The following is a 16,904-nucleotide window of genomic DNA, read 5'->3' on the forward strand; positions in this document are numbered from 1 at the left end:
AATCATAGTAAACTGTTTACTTTATGTACTTCGGATATTTTACACGAGCACTCTCTTCTGTAATAATTCACGTATAAAATCAGATTTAGAATCAAGTTAATTATATATTTTTTACTTCTATTTCAATACGTTTACATACTTTTAATTAATGTTGATTAATTTTGATGTGTTAGAATTAACTATGTGAAAATTCATTAAAGAAAGTCAGAGTGTTTAATGCAGAATGCCTTGTTACTGTTTAACTAATACAATTGAAATATTATAATTAAGAAATTTGTATACAATCTCCACTTTCCAATCAATGTAATCAATTATATTATAAATTAGATTCAACTTTTTTTAAATAGTCATGTTATTTATTACTGTTATTATTGATATCTATCTTACAGGCCACTTCACACTGAAGTAATAAATGTTACACTACCAGCTATCTGAGACTAAATAAATTAGTCTTTCCCTTCAATTACTGATTATTTCATAGTCATTTACACCAAAATGTAACTAGTAGTCTCTGTTAAGTAAATGTGATATTTCCCCCTAAAATATTTTCTTTGTAGTCATAGGTGAGTTTTTGCCTTTTGCCAATCCGTGGTTTAACAAGATATAAAGTTCTGGAGCAGGGTAGCTATGGAATTGGTTATTGGTTCATGTATAATGATTGTATAACAGTTTTTCCAATTATCATTATTATTGACTCGGTGGTCGAACTTTCTCTTGATATTAAAATAAGCATCTTCACATAAGTCCAGTGAAATGGTTCAACGAAATCGGTATGAGTACATCAAGATTACTTCATTATAAATGACCATGAATATAATTCCTTTCTTTGTAGTATGTATCTTTAAGTTCCCTTGTTCTAGTTGTTCATGTAGGAATGTTTCAATATTCTGCTTAAAGTTATAATAAATTATTACTAGTTTATCATAATCATTATTTAGTTTTGATTAAAATTTCAGTAAATCTTCATTCAAATAGAATATGCTCATAAATCAATTAATAGTATTCCTAGTTCTTCGGTGTTAAATACAAATACACTTTGAGAATAAAAAAAGTCAAAGTCATTAAGGTAATATATAATTCTCAAAAATCTTTCAGTTTTTCTTATGCATTATTAAAATGAGACATTTGTATTAATAACCTGAAATATAGATTATATTAATGTATATATGTATATGTATGTATATAGTTATGTCAATATTGATATATCTAACTATAAATGTATGTACATCCAGTTTCGTCTGGTTCTACTGATTGAACATATTTATTATGAAAAAAAAACTACTGTCGTTGAATGCCATTAAGAAGTATAATAAACGTGTTTCTTTTTAAGAAAGGGAAGTAATATAATATTATTAATAATAAGACAAGAATTAAAAATGGATACAAAAGGAGTAAGAAGAGTGATAAAATGAAATTTGAAACAAAACAGAAACACATAAATCTTTATCAATATTTTGATTTTGTTATTTTTTTTTCTTTCTTTATCTCTGTATGGATTTTACATTTTTCCAGTTTGCTACAATTAGAAAGACTAAAAACAAAAGAAAGAAAAGCAGTTGACAAAAATGCAAACTATTTAGTTTTCTTGTATAGATATATATAAACTTGATTGTTTTTCGTTTAAATAAGTCACTGGGATCCTGGGGTGTTTACACAAGTATTATATATAGTAATGTATTCACAGTGTCACAGCTTATACCCAGTCTAGCATCTAATGAATATGTTCATATATTATTAGTTCACTTCTTGTATTCAATGTACCAATGATTTCGGCTTAAGTGTTATGTATTTCAAGGATGAAAATATGTCATCAATAGTTTATGTATGAATAGTCCTTGTTGAACTATTAAAAGATAATTAATATTGTCAAAAGAGTTTATGAAAATATCCTATTATAATAATAGATATTAACTTATGAGTATAGTGTTAATGTGGCAAAAGTTTAGTTTCTGATTCACGACGTCCAATATGTAATGAACGATTTGCTCCAATTAAATGTCCTAATGGAATTCCTGTTCCTTCACTAGCCCTTGACAAATAAAGTAGGTTAGAATCACATCTAACTTGTGGTTCACATCGACTCATTTGTCGTCTCCATAATAATTTTTCTTGAAAATTTTCAGTACGATAATTCTCTGGATTGACTGGTTCACCTCTACTAAGATTATTTAAACCTTGATTATTATTGTGATAATTTGTAATTGATGGATCGAAAAAGTGATTATTATTGTTAGTATTATTATGATTTTTATTGTTATGTATATCGTTATGGTAAAAAGGATTATTATAACTGTGACAATTTTGAGTTGTATCAGATAAATTAGATGAATAACATTCAGATGAAAGTGATGAAGTTGGACTGACTGTACGTGAAGTTGATTTACTTGTATGTCTACCATTCGATGGTTTCGTTTTTGATGGTCTATGCTCTTTACGTAATTGATCAAGTTCCGATTCTAATTGTTCAATAGATTTTTCTTGTTGTTTTATCACTTCTGTTTTAGATGCTACTACTTCTTCAATTTCTTGACGTTCTAATTGAAGCATTTTTTTCAATTCTTGTAATCTATTTTGATAGAAAAACATTTCAACAGAAATGACAAGAAATAGAATTAATCGACAGATAAATATATAGACAGCAAATAGTAAAAAAGTAATGTATCTATAAAGGTCTAATTATTACGTTACCATTTGTTCAGATTATGATTTTATAGAAAGTAGATTGAATTGTATGACACTTTAAAATGTAGGTAATACAACAGTTTAGGCAATGTTATGTATCATATACATTTTAAGATAATATTTTGAAATAAACAAAATTAGTGTAATTTGGTGAGATGACTAATTTGTGACTTTATTGATAACCTTAAAAAGTTTGATTGTAAAAGAAATCAAATTAGACGACTTTCACTGTAGACGGACAACTATGTTGAACTGTATAACTGTTTTTTTTTTGTATTTTCAAATTTCACTACATGATATACTGGACTTTTAGGCTTTCAAATATACACACTACTGATCAGTTATGAAGTTGAAATCGATTGTCAACTTTCGATTCACTACTTAGTACAATTATAGAATAACACTACCGGTAAACATTCAGCCTGACTTACAAATTGATCGTCTCCCTAGATCGATATTTTCTATGAGAAAATCACTGAATCTTTCTTGATGTACTGATTTATTACCTAATTTAGTATTAAAATAGGGTGCGAATTATTTAATGATAGGTAATTATTGCTCGTTGATTTTTAGTACCTTCCAAACCCATACTTTAAAGTGAAAATAACTTTAAATCTAATTCAATTCTCTTATATAACATCATTGAGATTTTTTGTTGTTAAGGCAAGTTGAATATTCAGTTTTAAATCCTGTCATGTGTAAATTTTATTTTTTGGGGATTTTTTTCAAAAAAAAAAACAACATAGATATTTTATAGTTTAAATGTTACTAAGCTTAGACGATAATTGATTATTAGCCCCATAACTATATACATGTACATCAGATGATTTTTCTCACTAAACAGATATTTCTTTAAATTCAATAACTATTTCTAGATGTTTTATCTATAATTACAATGTTTATTGTTTTAATGGTTGTTACCATAGTATTTCAAGTGTAATTTATGCTTCATTATCATGCTGGTTGATGTATGCGTATACTTGGGGACAAAAGAAAATATTTTTTAAGAATATCAATACAGTACGAAAGTATATTTTATTAAAGCAATTAGTCCGTTTGATAAATTTCGATAGTGTAATAAGAAGACGAAGATTATCAGAACTATGTGATATATTTGCGCAATACATTTCGAACAATCTGGTCACACATATACTTGTTAAGAACATTTATATATAAAAATGAAAGGTCAACTAGACTGGAAACGGGGTAAGAGGAGATAAGGTTAATGATAAGAGTAATAATAATAATAATGTGAACACAATTTGAAACCTAATCACTCTGGATAATAAGCCAATATTACCAGGGTAGGTTTAAGGTGAGAACAAACTGTTTCCGAATACACAAAGGGAGTTTGAATTTTCGTACGACTAAGGCTTCAATAAACCTTAGTATCTGCTTTTATACAACACCACAAAAGCCGAGTTAAGATCAATCTTATGGCAGAAGGTTGAGAAGATCGAATAGAAGAGAACGAGAACAGATAGTGATTGATGTGGAAATGAAGGAACAATCAAGTCTGAGACAATTGTCTGACATTTTTGCTAATGAATTATTTACTGTATGATTCTGAGATTTTACTAAGATATTCTGTAATTTTGTATTCAAATACATTTGATTATCTCCACTGGTGTTCCCATTCACTATAGCGTTACAAACGAGAACAGTTATCGTGTGATCAAAGTCAGGACGACTGATAATGTTACGCGAATACAGCTAATATTCAAGGACTTTCAGTGGTATTATAATCATCTTATCGAGTGATTAATTTATATTTATAATCATAAGAAAATTAAATTTCTTCAAGCATAATTCGAAGAATGTTGTTACAGAAATTTATATTAGCTATCAACTAGCATAAAGAGTCTAAATTCTCTAATAGAATATCCAATGCCAAATACATGTATACTAAAGCATGGATTTGCTAGTAAATAGGCTAACTTAAAGGGTTTTCTTAACATGATTCCTACGGTTACTAAAAACACTGGGAAATCAATTGATCATCACCGAGATTGTTTATTTCTCATACCATAAGTACATTTAAACGCTGAATATTATTAGAGTACTTTCGTTCTGATACCTGTACTACAAATAATAACCGACCTGTCTAGTTATTACCACATAATTATCTTAGTTATTTAATATATGTATCGATGCATAATATATCCATAACATGTAAATACAGTATGATAAGTAACTTCTCCCAAAACAGTGGAGTTTTTCACTACAGTTCTAATGGATATGATGTGGGTTCCACCGAGATCTGTTTCATGGTGAGGCTTAGTAACATGAAAACTCACCTAAAATTTCGATATCTTTCGGCAAATGTATTTTATATTAGTTTTTTTCTTAGAATTGGGACTAAAATAATCTACTCACTTTTCAGCTAATTGATCCAGACTTGGAGATTCAGACAAATGATTTTGTCTTGCAGAAATTCTTCTTGGTTTGTTATTTTTTGTGGTTGTTTTCTTTGTGTATTCACTTGTATCTTCAGTAGTACATTCTGTGATTCTATCATCACAATCGTCATAGTCATAATCACTATCGCTTGTACTTGAACGATCAATAGTTACAGATGCAGAATGAGTAGGAACTAATGTTCTACCAATAGCACACTCACTGGTATAATTATCATCATCTTCATCTCCATCGTCATCATCATCATCATCTTTACTTATTGAATTATTATTCGTTTTGTCTGAATTTTGATATGGACACTGTGCTTTTTTCAACACACGATCTAACGGTATAGGTGTTGAATTATCGGATTTTGAATTTATTATTTTTCGTTTTACTTGACGATAACTATTCTCATCAGTACTTTGTCTTGATAAATTTCTATCAGATCTTCCGTTGTTTATATGGTTATTATTTCCATTGATATTGGCATTATTATTAAGAATTCTATTTGAAGGGTTTCTAATTCTATGTACAGATTGTGTAGAATGACTTAAAGCATGAGATAAATTTGGGTGATGACAACAATTCGGTTCAACTTTTTCAATACAATCATTTAACTGACGTAATTGTTCACGATATTGACTTAATAACTCCTCCATGTTTTCTGACTGTTCAAGGTCATTTATGTGTATTTGTTTAAATATCATATCGGCAGAATTAAATTTACATGGTAAATATTCTTTTTGTATAATAAATGTATCCCACGATTTTTCTTGTTTTGTATTTGAAATAAATTCATTACTATTAGCTGAACTATTTGAAGTAGCATTATTATTAGGTTCTTGTTGATTATGTATTGGTTTTACATTTATAGGTGCTTCCGGTGATAGCTTACTGTCTACGTGTAACTTAGCCAGCTATTAATGTTATAAAAAAACAAAAACAAAATGACATGCATTACGTTTAGGATTTTACATGGTTAAACAATGTATTGTTTGAATTTTATGTAATCATATGCTCAGTTTTTTTCTAAGTAATGAGATCTTAATTAACTTTTTGAAGTTCATTTCTTATTCTTTAACATACATACGTCGTAAAAACGTAAATAAAATTAATCTTATGTTAATGTTAATCTAGAATTAATCAGTATTATCATATTATGCATCATTCCTGTAAAGTTTAAACATTTGGCCTTTTACATAGAATAAGCAATTCATTAGTTTTAATCAATGGATCTTTCTTAAAATCACTGATATTTATCATCTCTTTGAATGTTATCAAGTTTTCCAAATCTATTTATTAGATGAGTTATGTTATCAATAAACCATCATTATTGATTTTAATTTATCAGAATGGGTTTTGTGGAGATTTTTGGAAATTTCACAGGTTGAAATCATTAGTCAATTGAAGCTAGACCAGCATGGAAAACCTGGAAGCACTGGACATTAACACCGTTGGATGCCGGCTCAGTGGTCTAGTGATTAAGTGCTCGCGAGCGAAGCCAGTAGGTCTTAGGTTCGAATCCCGCGGGGTGTGGGATAGTGGATGCGCACTGCTAAGGAGTCCCATACTAGGACGAAACGGCCGTCCAGTGTTTCCAGGTTTTTCATAGTGGTCTAGCTTCAATTGACTCATGATTTCAACCTGTGAGATTTTAATTTAATAACTTGTTTTTTTCTTTTCATTTATTATAAGTTAGTTATAAAGATGTGGATCAATTAGTAACTGTATTGAGGATTCTAATTAGAATAAAATTTAATCTTTGTTAGATGTTAATCATGTAGAAATTTATAATTAGGGCTTTAAATGAAATTTAATCATTATTTGATGTATTAAATTTTACTTCTAGGATTAGTAAATTACCTGTATTCACTTTTAATGACTGTCGATGACCATACTACGTTGAAACATTGGTTCTTGTCCGATTACCTCAGTTAATCGACGTTGGATCTGGTCAGTACTTACATTGATGAATAATACTCTTAATTGATAATCTAACTTGTTTATATAAATGGTATCTATTTTATTAGCTGAATATTGTTCTATATATTCAATTGTATATAATGCTTCATATTGAAAAAAATATTATAGTGTTTTAATCTTTGTAAGATTTATATTCTTTGCAAGTAGTTTGCATCAATAGATATTTGAAGATCAGTTACCGATTCGAGGCACCTCATTAAAAAATCTAGTAAGCATGAATTAGTGGTAATCGGTAAATAGATACTAGTACTAAGTTTTCATTATACTTAAAGCATCTTTTTAAAGAAATTTTTAGGGAAAGACGAACAATAAATCTGTTTACCTTAATATAATGAGGGGAACTTTAATTTACCAACTTACAAATTGAGTTTCAGTAATGAAACGTTTTTCAACCTTAAACATCCATAAAAAATGTTATGGCTAACATCAGACTCGTGAACTGCAAACACGAGAGAATCAAGCTGGCTTCAGACCTGGTCGTGGCTGCATCGAATGACTATGGCTAATATATGTAATGTAATAATAGTTTTAAGTTATCATTTAGTCTTCTGGTGTTTATCGTCTAAAAAATATCTCACTATCGTATTGTAATTCACTATGCGGGATATTTTTTTCGGTAGTTAAAGCAAGTTAACTGTTTTGTTCTGGGTAGTATTTTAAGTCTAGTGATATATCTAGAATCATACAATGGTTTTCTAAATATATGCTAAATACTCTTCAAAAACGTTTGTTATCTTGAATGGAACTGTGAGCATCTGGGCTACCTGTTCCTGCCATCTAGATATTTCAAAAAGCTATCTATTTTTTGTTTGTTTTAATATATCATTATGTTTATTAATCGCATAACCTATTCTGCTGCGTTTCTGAAAAGTGTACAACCTTTCGTTGTCAAAGTTACAAAAAACTCAATAAGAGACAATGTTGTTGCTGGCAATATACAGCGAAAAGAATGCACATTATTCAGATGTTCATTTACTGATCTGCTAACATCTAACTGGCGATCACTCAATATTTATCGCCAGGACCGACCAAGAAGAAAGAAACGGAAACTTGTTGAAATACTTTACGCTGAGAATTCTATATTGTACCAAAAATATAATATTGAATAAAGCTGATGATAATAATAAATAATTAACAATGACTTCTACATAATAAGATGTTCATTATTATTTAGTTATTTTCAAGTACTTTCCTTGTTAACTGTTGTTTAAAATTCTGTTTGACAAATAGTGATACATTAAAAATACGTTTATTTGTAATACTTAGTGTATGACCTTCAAAAATCAAGACAGTAAAACTACGTTTAAATCACTCAGCTTGTACTTTATTCTCAGCGATTCCAGCCTACGGTGTAGTATATTCCCGTATCATTTGAACTGGTTAAAATAAAGTAACTATTGAATTCGAATTTTCATATGAAAGATTGATCTTGTTAGATAACCAGTGAAAACCAATAAGTTGTTTCGGTCTTGAGTGAGATTCCTTAGCAACGTGCATTCACAATGCAATAGGGGACAGCATTCAGGCCCCTCAAGCCTTGCAGAAGTAGATCAATCTCTAGACAGTTGAGTTGAGACCTAACGGTTTACATTTCTAACTTCAGTCAATTTTTTTATGTTGCACGACTGGTGGAGTTCGACCATGTCGGCCGTGAGATAAATCTCATCAATAGCAAGGAATGATGATCACGCAACACCAAGAGATAGCTGAGGTTAGAAATGTAAACCATTGGGTACCAACTTGACTGTCTGCATTTCAGTCACTTGGTACGAAAACTGAAGGTCCTGGATTTGAGTCCTGGTAGGATTCTGGATGGATATTTTTGGAGATTCTCACATCAAAACGAAAAGGCTGTCCGATGCTTCCTGGTTTCTAGTAGTTATTTGATGAAGTCGGTTCTTGATTTGAAACTTCTTTACAGTACCCTACATTAATAATTACTTAGTATGCTTAAAAAGTATGTTGTTTCTTAACAAGCTAAAATAAAACTTCATCTAATCACTTACTGATGGTTTTATGATGGTAGTCGCTTCTGATTGCCTTCTGTTATCAACACCCGAAATAGGATTATTGTTTGAGAGACTATGATGTCTTGGTATTCCACTTCTAGAAGAATGTGAATTACTATTTGTGTTTCTTTCAAAACTGGTCTGACTTTTATGATTCCATGATGTAAAGGTTTGATTATTTAATAACTCTGAAATATTCTGTAGTAGGTCTGGTAATTCAGCAATTTGTGGCGTAATCTAAAACATGAATTTATAAATGGATTAAAAAATAGATTTTTCGAAAATCTGCCAAATGAACATTGAAATAAGTTATATTTGATAACTGTCATTAGTTAGAATAGTTTTGAAATGCTGATATCAACAAATAGAGATTTTACCTTATTTTGAATTTTTCATCAGTGAATGCTTCATACCCAAGATCTACTGAATTCATGGTTAACGGTTATTATTCAGAAGTTTGATCAGAATTCATTGGTTTGCATTTCCTTTTTTATACAGTTTCTGTTGTTGTTGTTGTTGTATGGTCTATTCTCATTTCTGGGTTGACTGATTTTACCTTTACAGCTATTCACTAAAATCTTATAATATCAAAGGCTTTTGTTAAACTTTAAAAATGCATTTAGTCCGACTCTTACAAAATCTTTATCGATAGCGGTGTTGAATGTTTATTTTTCAGATCATCATTAGATCGCTAGGAAAAATCTACTTAAAACTCTTCCAGTACCATCCAATTTATTTGAGAGATCATCACTTCTTATATTGAATAAATGAGAAAATATAAATTTTTGATCTGTAAAATTAGAATAATTAAGTGGTTTGAATAATTTTTTCTGGTTAGCGTTTTTTTAGCGAGTTAGAAAAATTTAGAATGGATCTGATGCAGATGTGAAGGCGCAGATCGGCAAAGCAAGAGCAGCATATATACAACTGAAGAACATCTGGAATTCAAAAAAAACTGTTAACCAACACCAAGATTAGATTTTTCAATCAGTCAGTTACAACATAGGACCAGGCGCATAAATGCATCGGTCCAAGTTGCCACACTTCATTAGCACAGCAAGACGAACACCGGATTCATAGAAGCAGTTAACTCAATGGTGTAATTAATAAAGGAAATATTTTATGTAAGGATATGGTACAGAAAAAAAAGAATTAGTTCAAAGAAAGAAAGATATGAAATAAATTTAGTCTCATATTTTAAGGGAAGACAGAAAGTGTATACACCGACGCCATTGTGATTGAATTTTCAATACAAATGTCAAGACAGTTCTACTGTATGGGGCGGAAACCTGGAAAACTACGAAAGCCATCATCCAGAAGATACAAGTTTTATTAACAGTTGTCGATACAAAATACTTCGGATCCGTTAGCCACACATTATGGGAGAGAACAAAGCAGATTCCAATAGAGGAAGAAATCAGGAAGAAGTGCTGGAAGTGAATAGAACACACGTTGAGGAAAGCACCGAACTGTATCACAAGGTAGCCTTCACATGGAATCCTCAAAGCCAAAGGAAAAGAATAAGACCAAAGAACACATTTTTTTCGATAAATGGAGACAGACATGAGAAAAATGAACAAAAAATTGGATAGAACTGGAAAGGATAGCCTAGGACAGAGTGAGTTGGAGAATACTGATCGGCGGCCTATACTCCACTGGGAGTAAAATTAGAATATTTTTTTAGTACTATAGATCTGTTCATTCTTTTTATGTAACAAAAATATAAAACATAATACCATGATATTTATAAAACAAAATTTATTCACTATTGAACGTACATTAATTTTATTAATATAAAGATTAAGTAATTGAGTCAGTTTTGCAAATTCATATCCTAATTCAATAAATTCATGACAATCAGAATTAGTTGATAAATGATAATTAGAGTCGGTATTTGAAGCAATTGATCGAAGAAATTTATACATGATTGGTATTTCTGGTTCAATAAATGAATTTAATACTTTCATATGAATTTCTTTATCTTCAAATAATGTTAAATTAGCTAAATTTTGTAAAACTTTTGCAATTAATGTTAAATTTCTAGAAATACGATTATTTTCTGGTATAGATGATGTTAAACCAAATAATACTGGACCATGTATAGCTGGACAAATAAAACGCAGAAATAAACAACTTGAAATTAAATGTGCCGCTGATTGAACTCCATGTGTTTCTTCAATTGTTAATGCTAGTGCAGTGAAAACGTCACGTAATTCTCTTTTTTTTTAGAAAAAAAAATTAAGCAAATGATTTTAAGATTATGTCAGATTAATTAAGTTAATGGTATTTAAAAACTAACAAATATCTCTATTAGTAATGAAGGATTAGTGAAAATTCGACTTTCATTACTGACAATTATTATTTGAAATTGTACTTTAAACTACTTTAAATTTGGAAAAATAATTTATCAGTCCTTGTTACAGGGAATTATTTTAATGAACAAGCAGAGTTGACTTTCTCTAGTCGACCAGTAATGTCTACGCAAACGAAGGATAAGTTGCCTGAGTTGGCCTCCTCGATGTGCATTTACGAATTCAGCTACTCCTGTGGAGATAGCTATATCGGGCGTACTACCAACGAATGAGTGAGCATCTGCCAGCTTGGTTTATAAAGGGCCAGATAACAACAATTCGCAGTTCTATCTTGGCATATCTTATTGATAGCGGTCATGCTGTAGATAAATCGAAATCATTTCGAGTGATCTATCGTATACCTTCATCATTTCCCAACGGAGTTCGTTCCCGCCTCCTACATATAGCTGAAGGTACAGGAATTCGTACATATGACCCCAATTTATGTGTACAGAAGAAATTCGTAACCCCCCTATCCATAACTTACCAAACGATTTTCTTTTTTAATTTTTATCATTATTATTATTTATTTATCTTATTCTATTTTTGCTACCATTAACCTTATTTTCACATCCATTATTTGTTTGCAATTTTCCTCCTCTTTCCGCTTGTATTATTCACTATCTAATTATCTACACACTTCTTATTACGTAATGGTTTTAATGTTTTGTGTTGACTATTCCAAGTCTATTTACCCACATATGACCTTCTATTTACAACGTTAAACTATTGATAAGACTTTTGTTATCGTATTTTATTATTCCTACTACTATCGGTACACCTGTCTTCCTACTATCAACATATATTTTTATCTATTATGTGTAGAGACTTATTCTATTTCATTGTGATTATTGACCCATATTGCCTTGATTGGTTTAACATTTTCGTATAAATATTCATGTATATTAGAGTAAAGCCTGATGACGATCTAATTTAAAACAATTGTTCGCTTATATGTGTTTTACTTAAGATTAACACAGGTTTTATATGATGCCGAAAAGAAGTACTCACTTAATATGACAGATTAATATTACATCAATCTATTCACATCTTAAAAGACATTTAAATTTAAACAGTTACTACAAATGATCATTTTGTCCCTGTTTAACTAAACAATTGTCCTGTTAAGTAAATCTGCAACTGAATTATGAGTATGAAAAATATGTTTCCACGCCGCTTAGAAACACGTTTTGTGTCAAACAACTGTAAACTAAATAGAATGATGTAAATTCTGAAATATTTGAAATACTGTTGCAACTATGTAATTAAATCATGTTTTATGGTGAAAGTGTCTTACAAGTTTAATGCAAAATAAGATTGAGTAATAATAAATAGAACGACATATATAAGCGGACAATATCGTATTTAATTAGATCCTCGTTAGGCTTTGCTCTAATATACAGTAATGAACATCCATCTTATCTTTAATAACACATATTCTAGACAGATTGTTGAAATAGCAGTGCGTTCATCTGTAGATCTTACCCTTACTGATTTTTTTTCTTGCGCAACTAGAAAATGGACCTCTCAAAGAGGTTATTAATAAGCTTGACATTTATTGCCGTTATATTGATAATACTTTCATTATCGCCGATAAGAACATTGGAAAGGAACTTTGAGAGCTATTTAACAATAAGTATTTAGCAATCAAATTAACGTGTGAAGAGGAACTTGGTAATAAACTAAATTTCCATGACGTTTTGTTAGGAAGAAAAGAAAGTGATTCTGTCAGTGGCAGTGTCTATAGAAAAAGTTCTTCAGCAAGTCAGTGCACATATTCCTTGGGTTTTGTACCTATTCGTTATAAGCGAAAACTAGTTAGATGTCTTGCAAATAGAGCTAGGAAGATATGCTCAGACGATAATATAAACAAGAAGCTAGAGCTTATATATAATATGTTGATTGAAGTGGGTTATGCGCAAGGCTTCCTGAAGAGACACTTGCATGTAATAAACAAGAAATTAGCGACACCAACGGTCAGTAAGGACCCCCTCTTCCTGAAGCTGCAATTCAATGGAGATATAGTTCGTGATGTGCTAAGGGATAGAGTTACTAAAGCAAGGACGAGAACGTTTAATGCAGCCAAACTCTGTCTACCTTTCTACAGTCAGCCTACGGTTTTCTCTGGTTGTGTTCTCATTCACAACAGTGTGCAAGGTTATTTCTTGTTTTTGAAAAAGAGTATGGTCAAATTTATTTAGTGAAGTAATTATCTATTGTTAATAAGCATGTTTTAGTCCAATGACGTCAAGAATTAAGGTCTTAAAATAATTTCCATATATAGTAGTGAATTTTTTACTACAAGTAGGTTCTCATCACATGCTTATCATTTGATATGTTTGTACTTTCAGCAAATTATTAGGTATTACCAGTCATTATTTCTAATGAATAAATATTTATTTGAACTTACTTCGGTAGTTTACATTGACTTGATTCAATTCTTCGCCAGATCATTGCAACATTTTTTAGTAAAGCAGTACGATTTCTTTCTAGTATAGCAGATAATGTATTTCGGTTGTTTGATGCAGTAGATGAATCATTAGAAGCTCCTAATCTAGAAGGATCTATTTCGAAGTCATCTCCAATAACAAGTAATTGGTCGATTACTGGACCAAGAATGTATCGTAAATACTGAAAGATAACAGGAAAAAAGTAGAATATAATACATTCTTGTTGCTTTGTACATAATGGTAATGAAACTGATCTGTCTTCTGTACGAAACTGTTTAAAAAAACCACACTAAGTTTGCTTAATGTTGTATTCTGATTTAGTTAAGCGATTTAATGATTCAATAATTACACAACCAGAAGAGATAGAGTATAATTTTGAACTATGAGTTTTTCTCTATGGGATTATTTACATAATATCAAATAGATGTCCATATATATAACATATGCCAGTCGTCTTAATTCATTAATGATATCGGTGAAGAGAAATGATGAATTGAGAGATATTCAGTAACGATGTAGTGTTCAATTAAATAAACGCAAGTTGATTAATTTTTTCGAGGTAGTGGTTTATAAGTGAACTCAATGTCAAATATATAACCCCTGAAGTGGCTCTGTTCATATACCCCAAATTTCATGTAAGCTCTTCAATTTCAATACAGTCTAGTTCTTTATTAAAAAATGATTTCCAGTGAAATTTCCAAGCTGTTATATGAACAAAATAAACCATGAGTTACGTATTACAGATAATCAAAACGTTTAGACAGTTAAAAGACCAAGTAACTACTAAACAGCTTGTAATTTCTGAAGATAGAGATGTGTGAGTTCAAATAAATGATGTTTTGATATTAAACAATAGTTTAAACACCTTCATACATCAAAACATAGAGTACTTAAAAGACATTCTCATCACAAACTTTTAGTATTTTTTTATTGTTTTACCAGTGTTACTCATTTTCGCAACACTTATGAAAATATTGATGCTTTCCAGTTAAATGTTTCGTGTCGGATTTTTGCTAAAACGTCTTAAAGTCTCATAAGTTTTAACCATTACATACATTAAGAACAGGAAATAATGGCTAATTTTTTATTCATGGATTAAACTACACACGAGATAACATGTCGAATTTGAAATGCCTACGCTCAAACTATAAGAATTGTTGCTGGGATACATTATTAAATATCACTTTTAATCAAATGATGTGCTTTGTTAAGGCTGCCAACAGACGAAGTTTCATATATAAATTGAAAAAAAGAGTATTTAAATCAACAATTGCTTTCAATAACTTCATGATCAGACTACGGTTTTAAGTCCATAGTTATTGCGTTATTTTACAAAAACCGAAGTAAGGAATGCTGGAACTAAAATATAATGTTGAATTAAGCCATTAATAATAATAATAATAATAATAATAATAATGAATTAAACAGCGTCATATGTTAGAAATGATTAAGTTTATCCGAGATGATGAAGGTTTATAGCTTAGATGGATGATTTAGGTGGTTTTGTTTTCTGAGCAGGATGGTTTGGTCGTGAAGCTTTCATATTATTTTCGAACAATATTACCAGAACAGACTTCAAACTGAAATGAAGTATCCGAATTTCTCCACGCATGACTGACAGCTTGTCCTGTGGACCTCGATCTTGATTAGCTATATTTGACTTTTAACCTGTCATTTTCTACCTTTCTTTTGATTGTTTCTTTCCTTGATTTGATTTTTGATTCTACATTTGTCCATGATTTTTCTGATTAGTTGATACATTGGATCGATTTCAATGTGTTCGATAGCTGATTGACCTCAGTGCCAAGCTTCTAAAAATTCTCTGATGCTTTTAGTGTTCTATGTACATAAACTGGATGTTATCGATCCCTTACCCCCCACTACTAATTATTTTTTTGTTAATATCTGTTCTACCTCCTCAATCTACACACTTATCTTTCCCAATTCACATGTATTTCTTATCATAATTACCTAGATTACATTTCACTTATTACATATTGTATTCACACGACTTCATTTTTATTGTTATTATTATCTCCACTAGCCAGGCAATATTCTCCGGTAAGACTATAATTTATGGACAACCTTTTAGCAATGCTAAAATGACCTTGGAATGTTCGCCTATTTACCAGGATTAAATGAGAGTTATAAATTAGTGTGAAGAAATTAGGATTAGGATTTACAGTTAAATGTTAGGGTTAGGAATTAGATTTAATGTTTTCATCATGAACTGACATCAGCTAAAATGTCAAAATGGTATATGGCCAAAAGAGTGAATGAGCTTCGTGCCAAATCCAAGATCTGCTATCTTAAATGTGATTGGTTTGTCCATAAATTATAGTCTCACCAGTTCTCCTAATATGAATTTTATTCACGTGGTTTATTTTATTAACATTATATAGGTCTAGAGGTTGAGCGTTCGCGCGTGAGACCGAAAGTCTTGGGTTCGAGCCTCAGGTGATGGATCGTGGATGCGCACCGCTGAGGAGTCCCATACTAGGATGAAACGGCCACCCAGTGCTTCTAGGTTTCTAGTGATGGTTTAACCATGATCGATTTATGACCACAATCAAAACTCATTTATCTCCACAATCCTATACTGATAATATCATGTTGACTAGTACTCGACACCTTACGACGAATCATTCTGACCGTTGACCTTGACAACATTCTTCCAGATTAAAAACGACATAATTTAAAACATTTAAGCCGTAACAGACACAAACGTCTATCATTTTCAACATATGACACTGTTCATTTCACTAGCATACCTTATTTAAGTCTTTGTAAAATAACAGTAATTATGGACTTAAAACTGTAGAGTCGGATCACGAAGTAATTGAAGTAAACGAAATATAACCAGAGTCATAAAATAAGAAAGGTCGGTTTGGTAAGGAGTTCTCTTTTCGGTGACTTCATTTTCGAAGCTGTACAATCGCAGATATATACTTATTTTTCAAAATGATGATAATTACAATACTGGTGATAACAAAATTCTGTTAAACATCATAACAGTGAAGTCGAATAAA

General features: G+C 30.5%; 1 protein-coding gene across 1 annotated transcript in view; it reads right to left on the minus strand.

Annotated features, from left to right (window-relative positions):
• Positions 1-207: 207 nt before the first annotated feature.
• RASAL2_1 (Ras GTPase-activating protein nGAP) overlaps positions 208-16,904 on the minus strand; it is a 103,547-nt gene continuing 86,850 nt past the window's right edge. Inside the window, exons 8-12 of the mRNA XM_051209164.1 lie at positions 13,836-14,056; positions 10,853-11,291; positions 9,072-9,311; positions 5,059-5,999; positions 208-2,566 (exon numbers count right to left, since the gene is read on the minus strand). Of these exons, the coding sequence (XP_051074595.1) occupies positions 1,927-2,566; positions 5,059-5,999; positions 9,072-9,311; positions 10,853-11,291; positions 13,836-14,056 (2,481 nt within the window). The 3' untranslated portion in view covers positions 208-1,926. The remainder of the gene's footprint in view (positions 2,567-5,058; positions 6,000-9,071; positions 9,312-10,852; positions 11,292-13,835; positions 14,057-16,904) is intronic.

This window comes from Schistosoma haematobium, chromosome 1 (genome assembly GCF_000699445.3).
Source record: "Schistosoma haematobium chromosome 1, whole genome shotgun sequence".
Taxonomy (NCBI): Eukaryota; Metazoa; Platyhelminthes; class Trematoda; order Strigeidida; family Schistosomatidae; genus Schistosoma; species Schistosoma haematobium.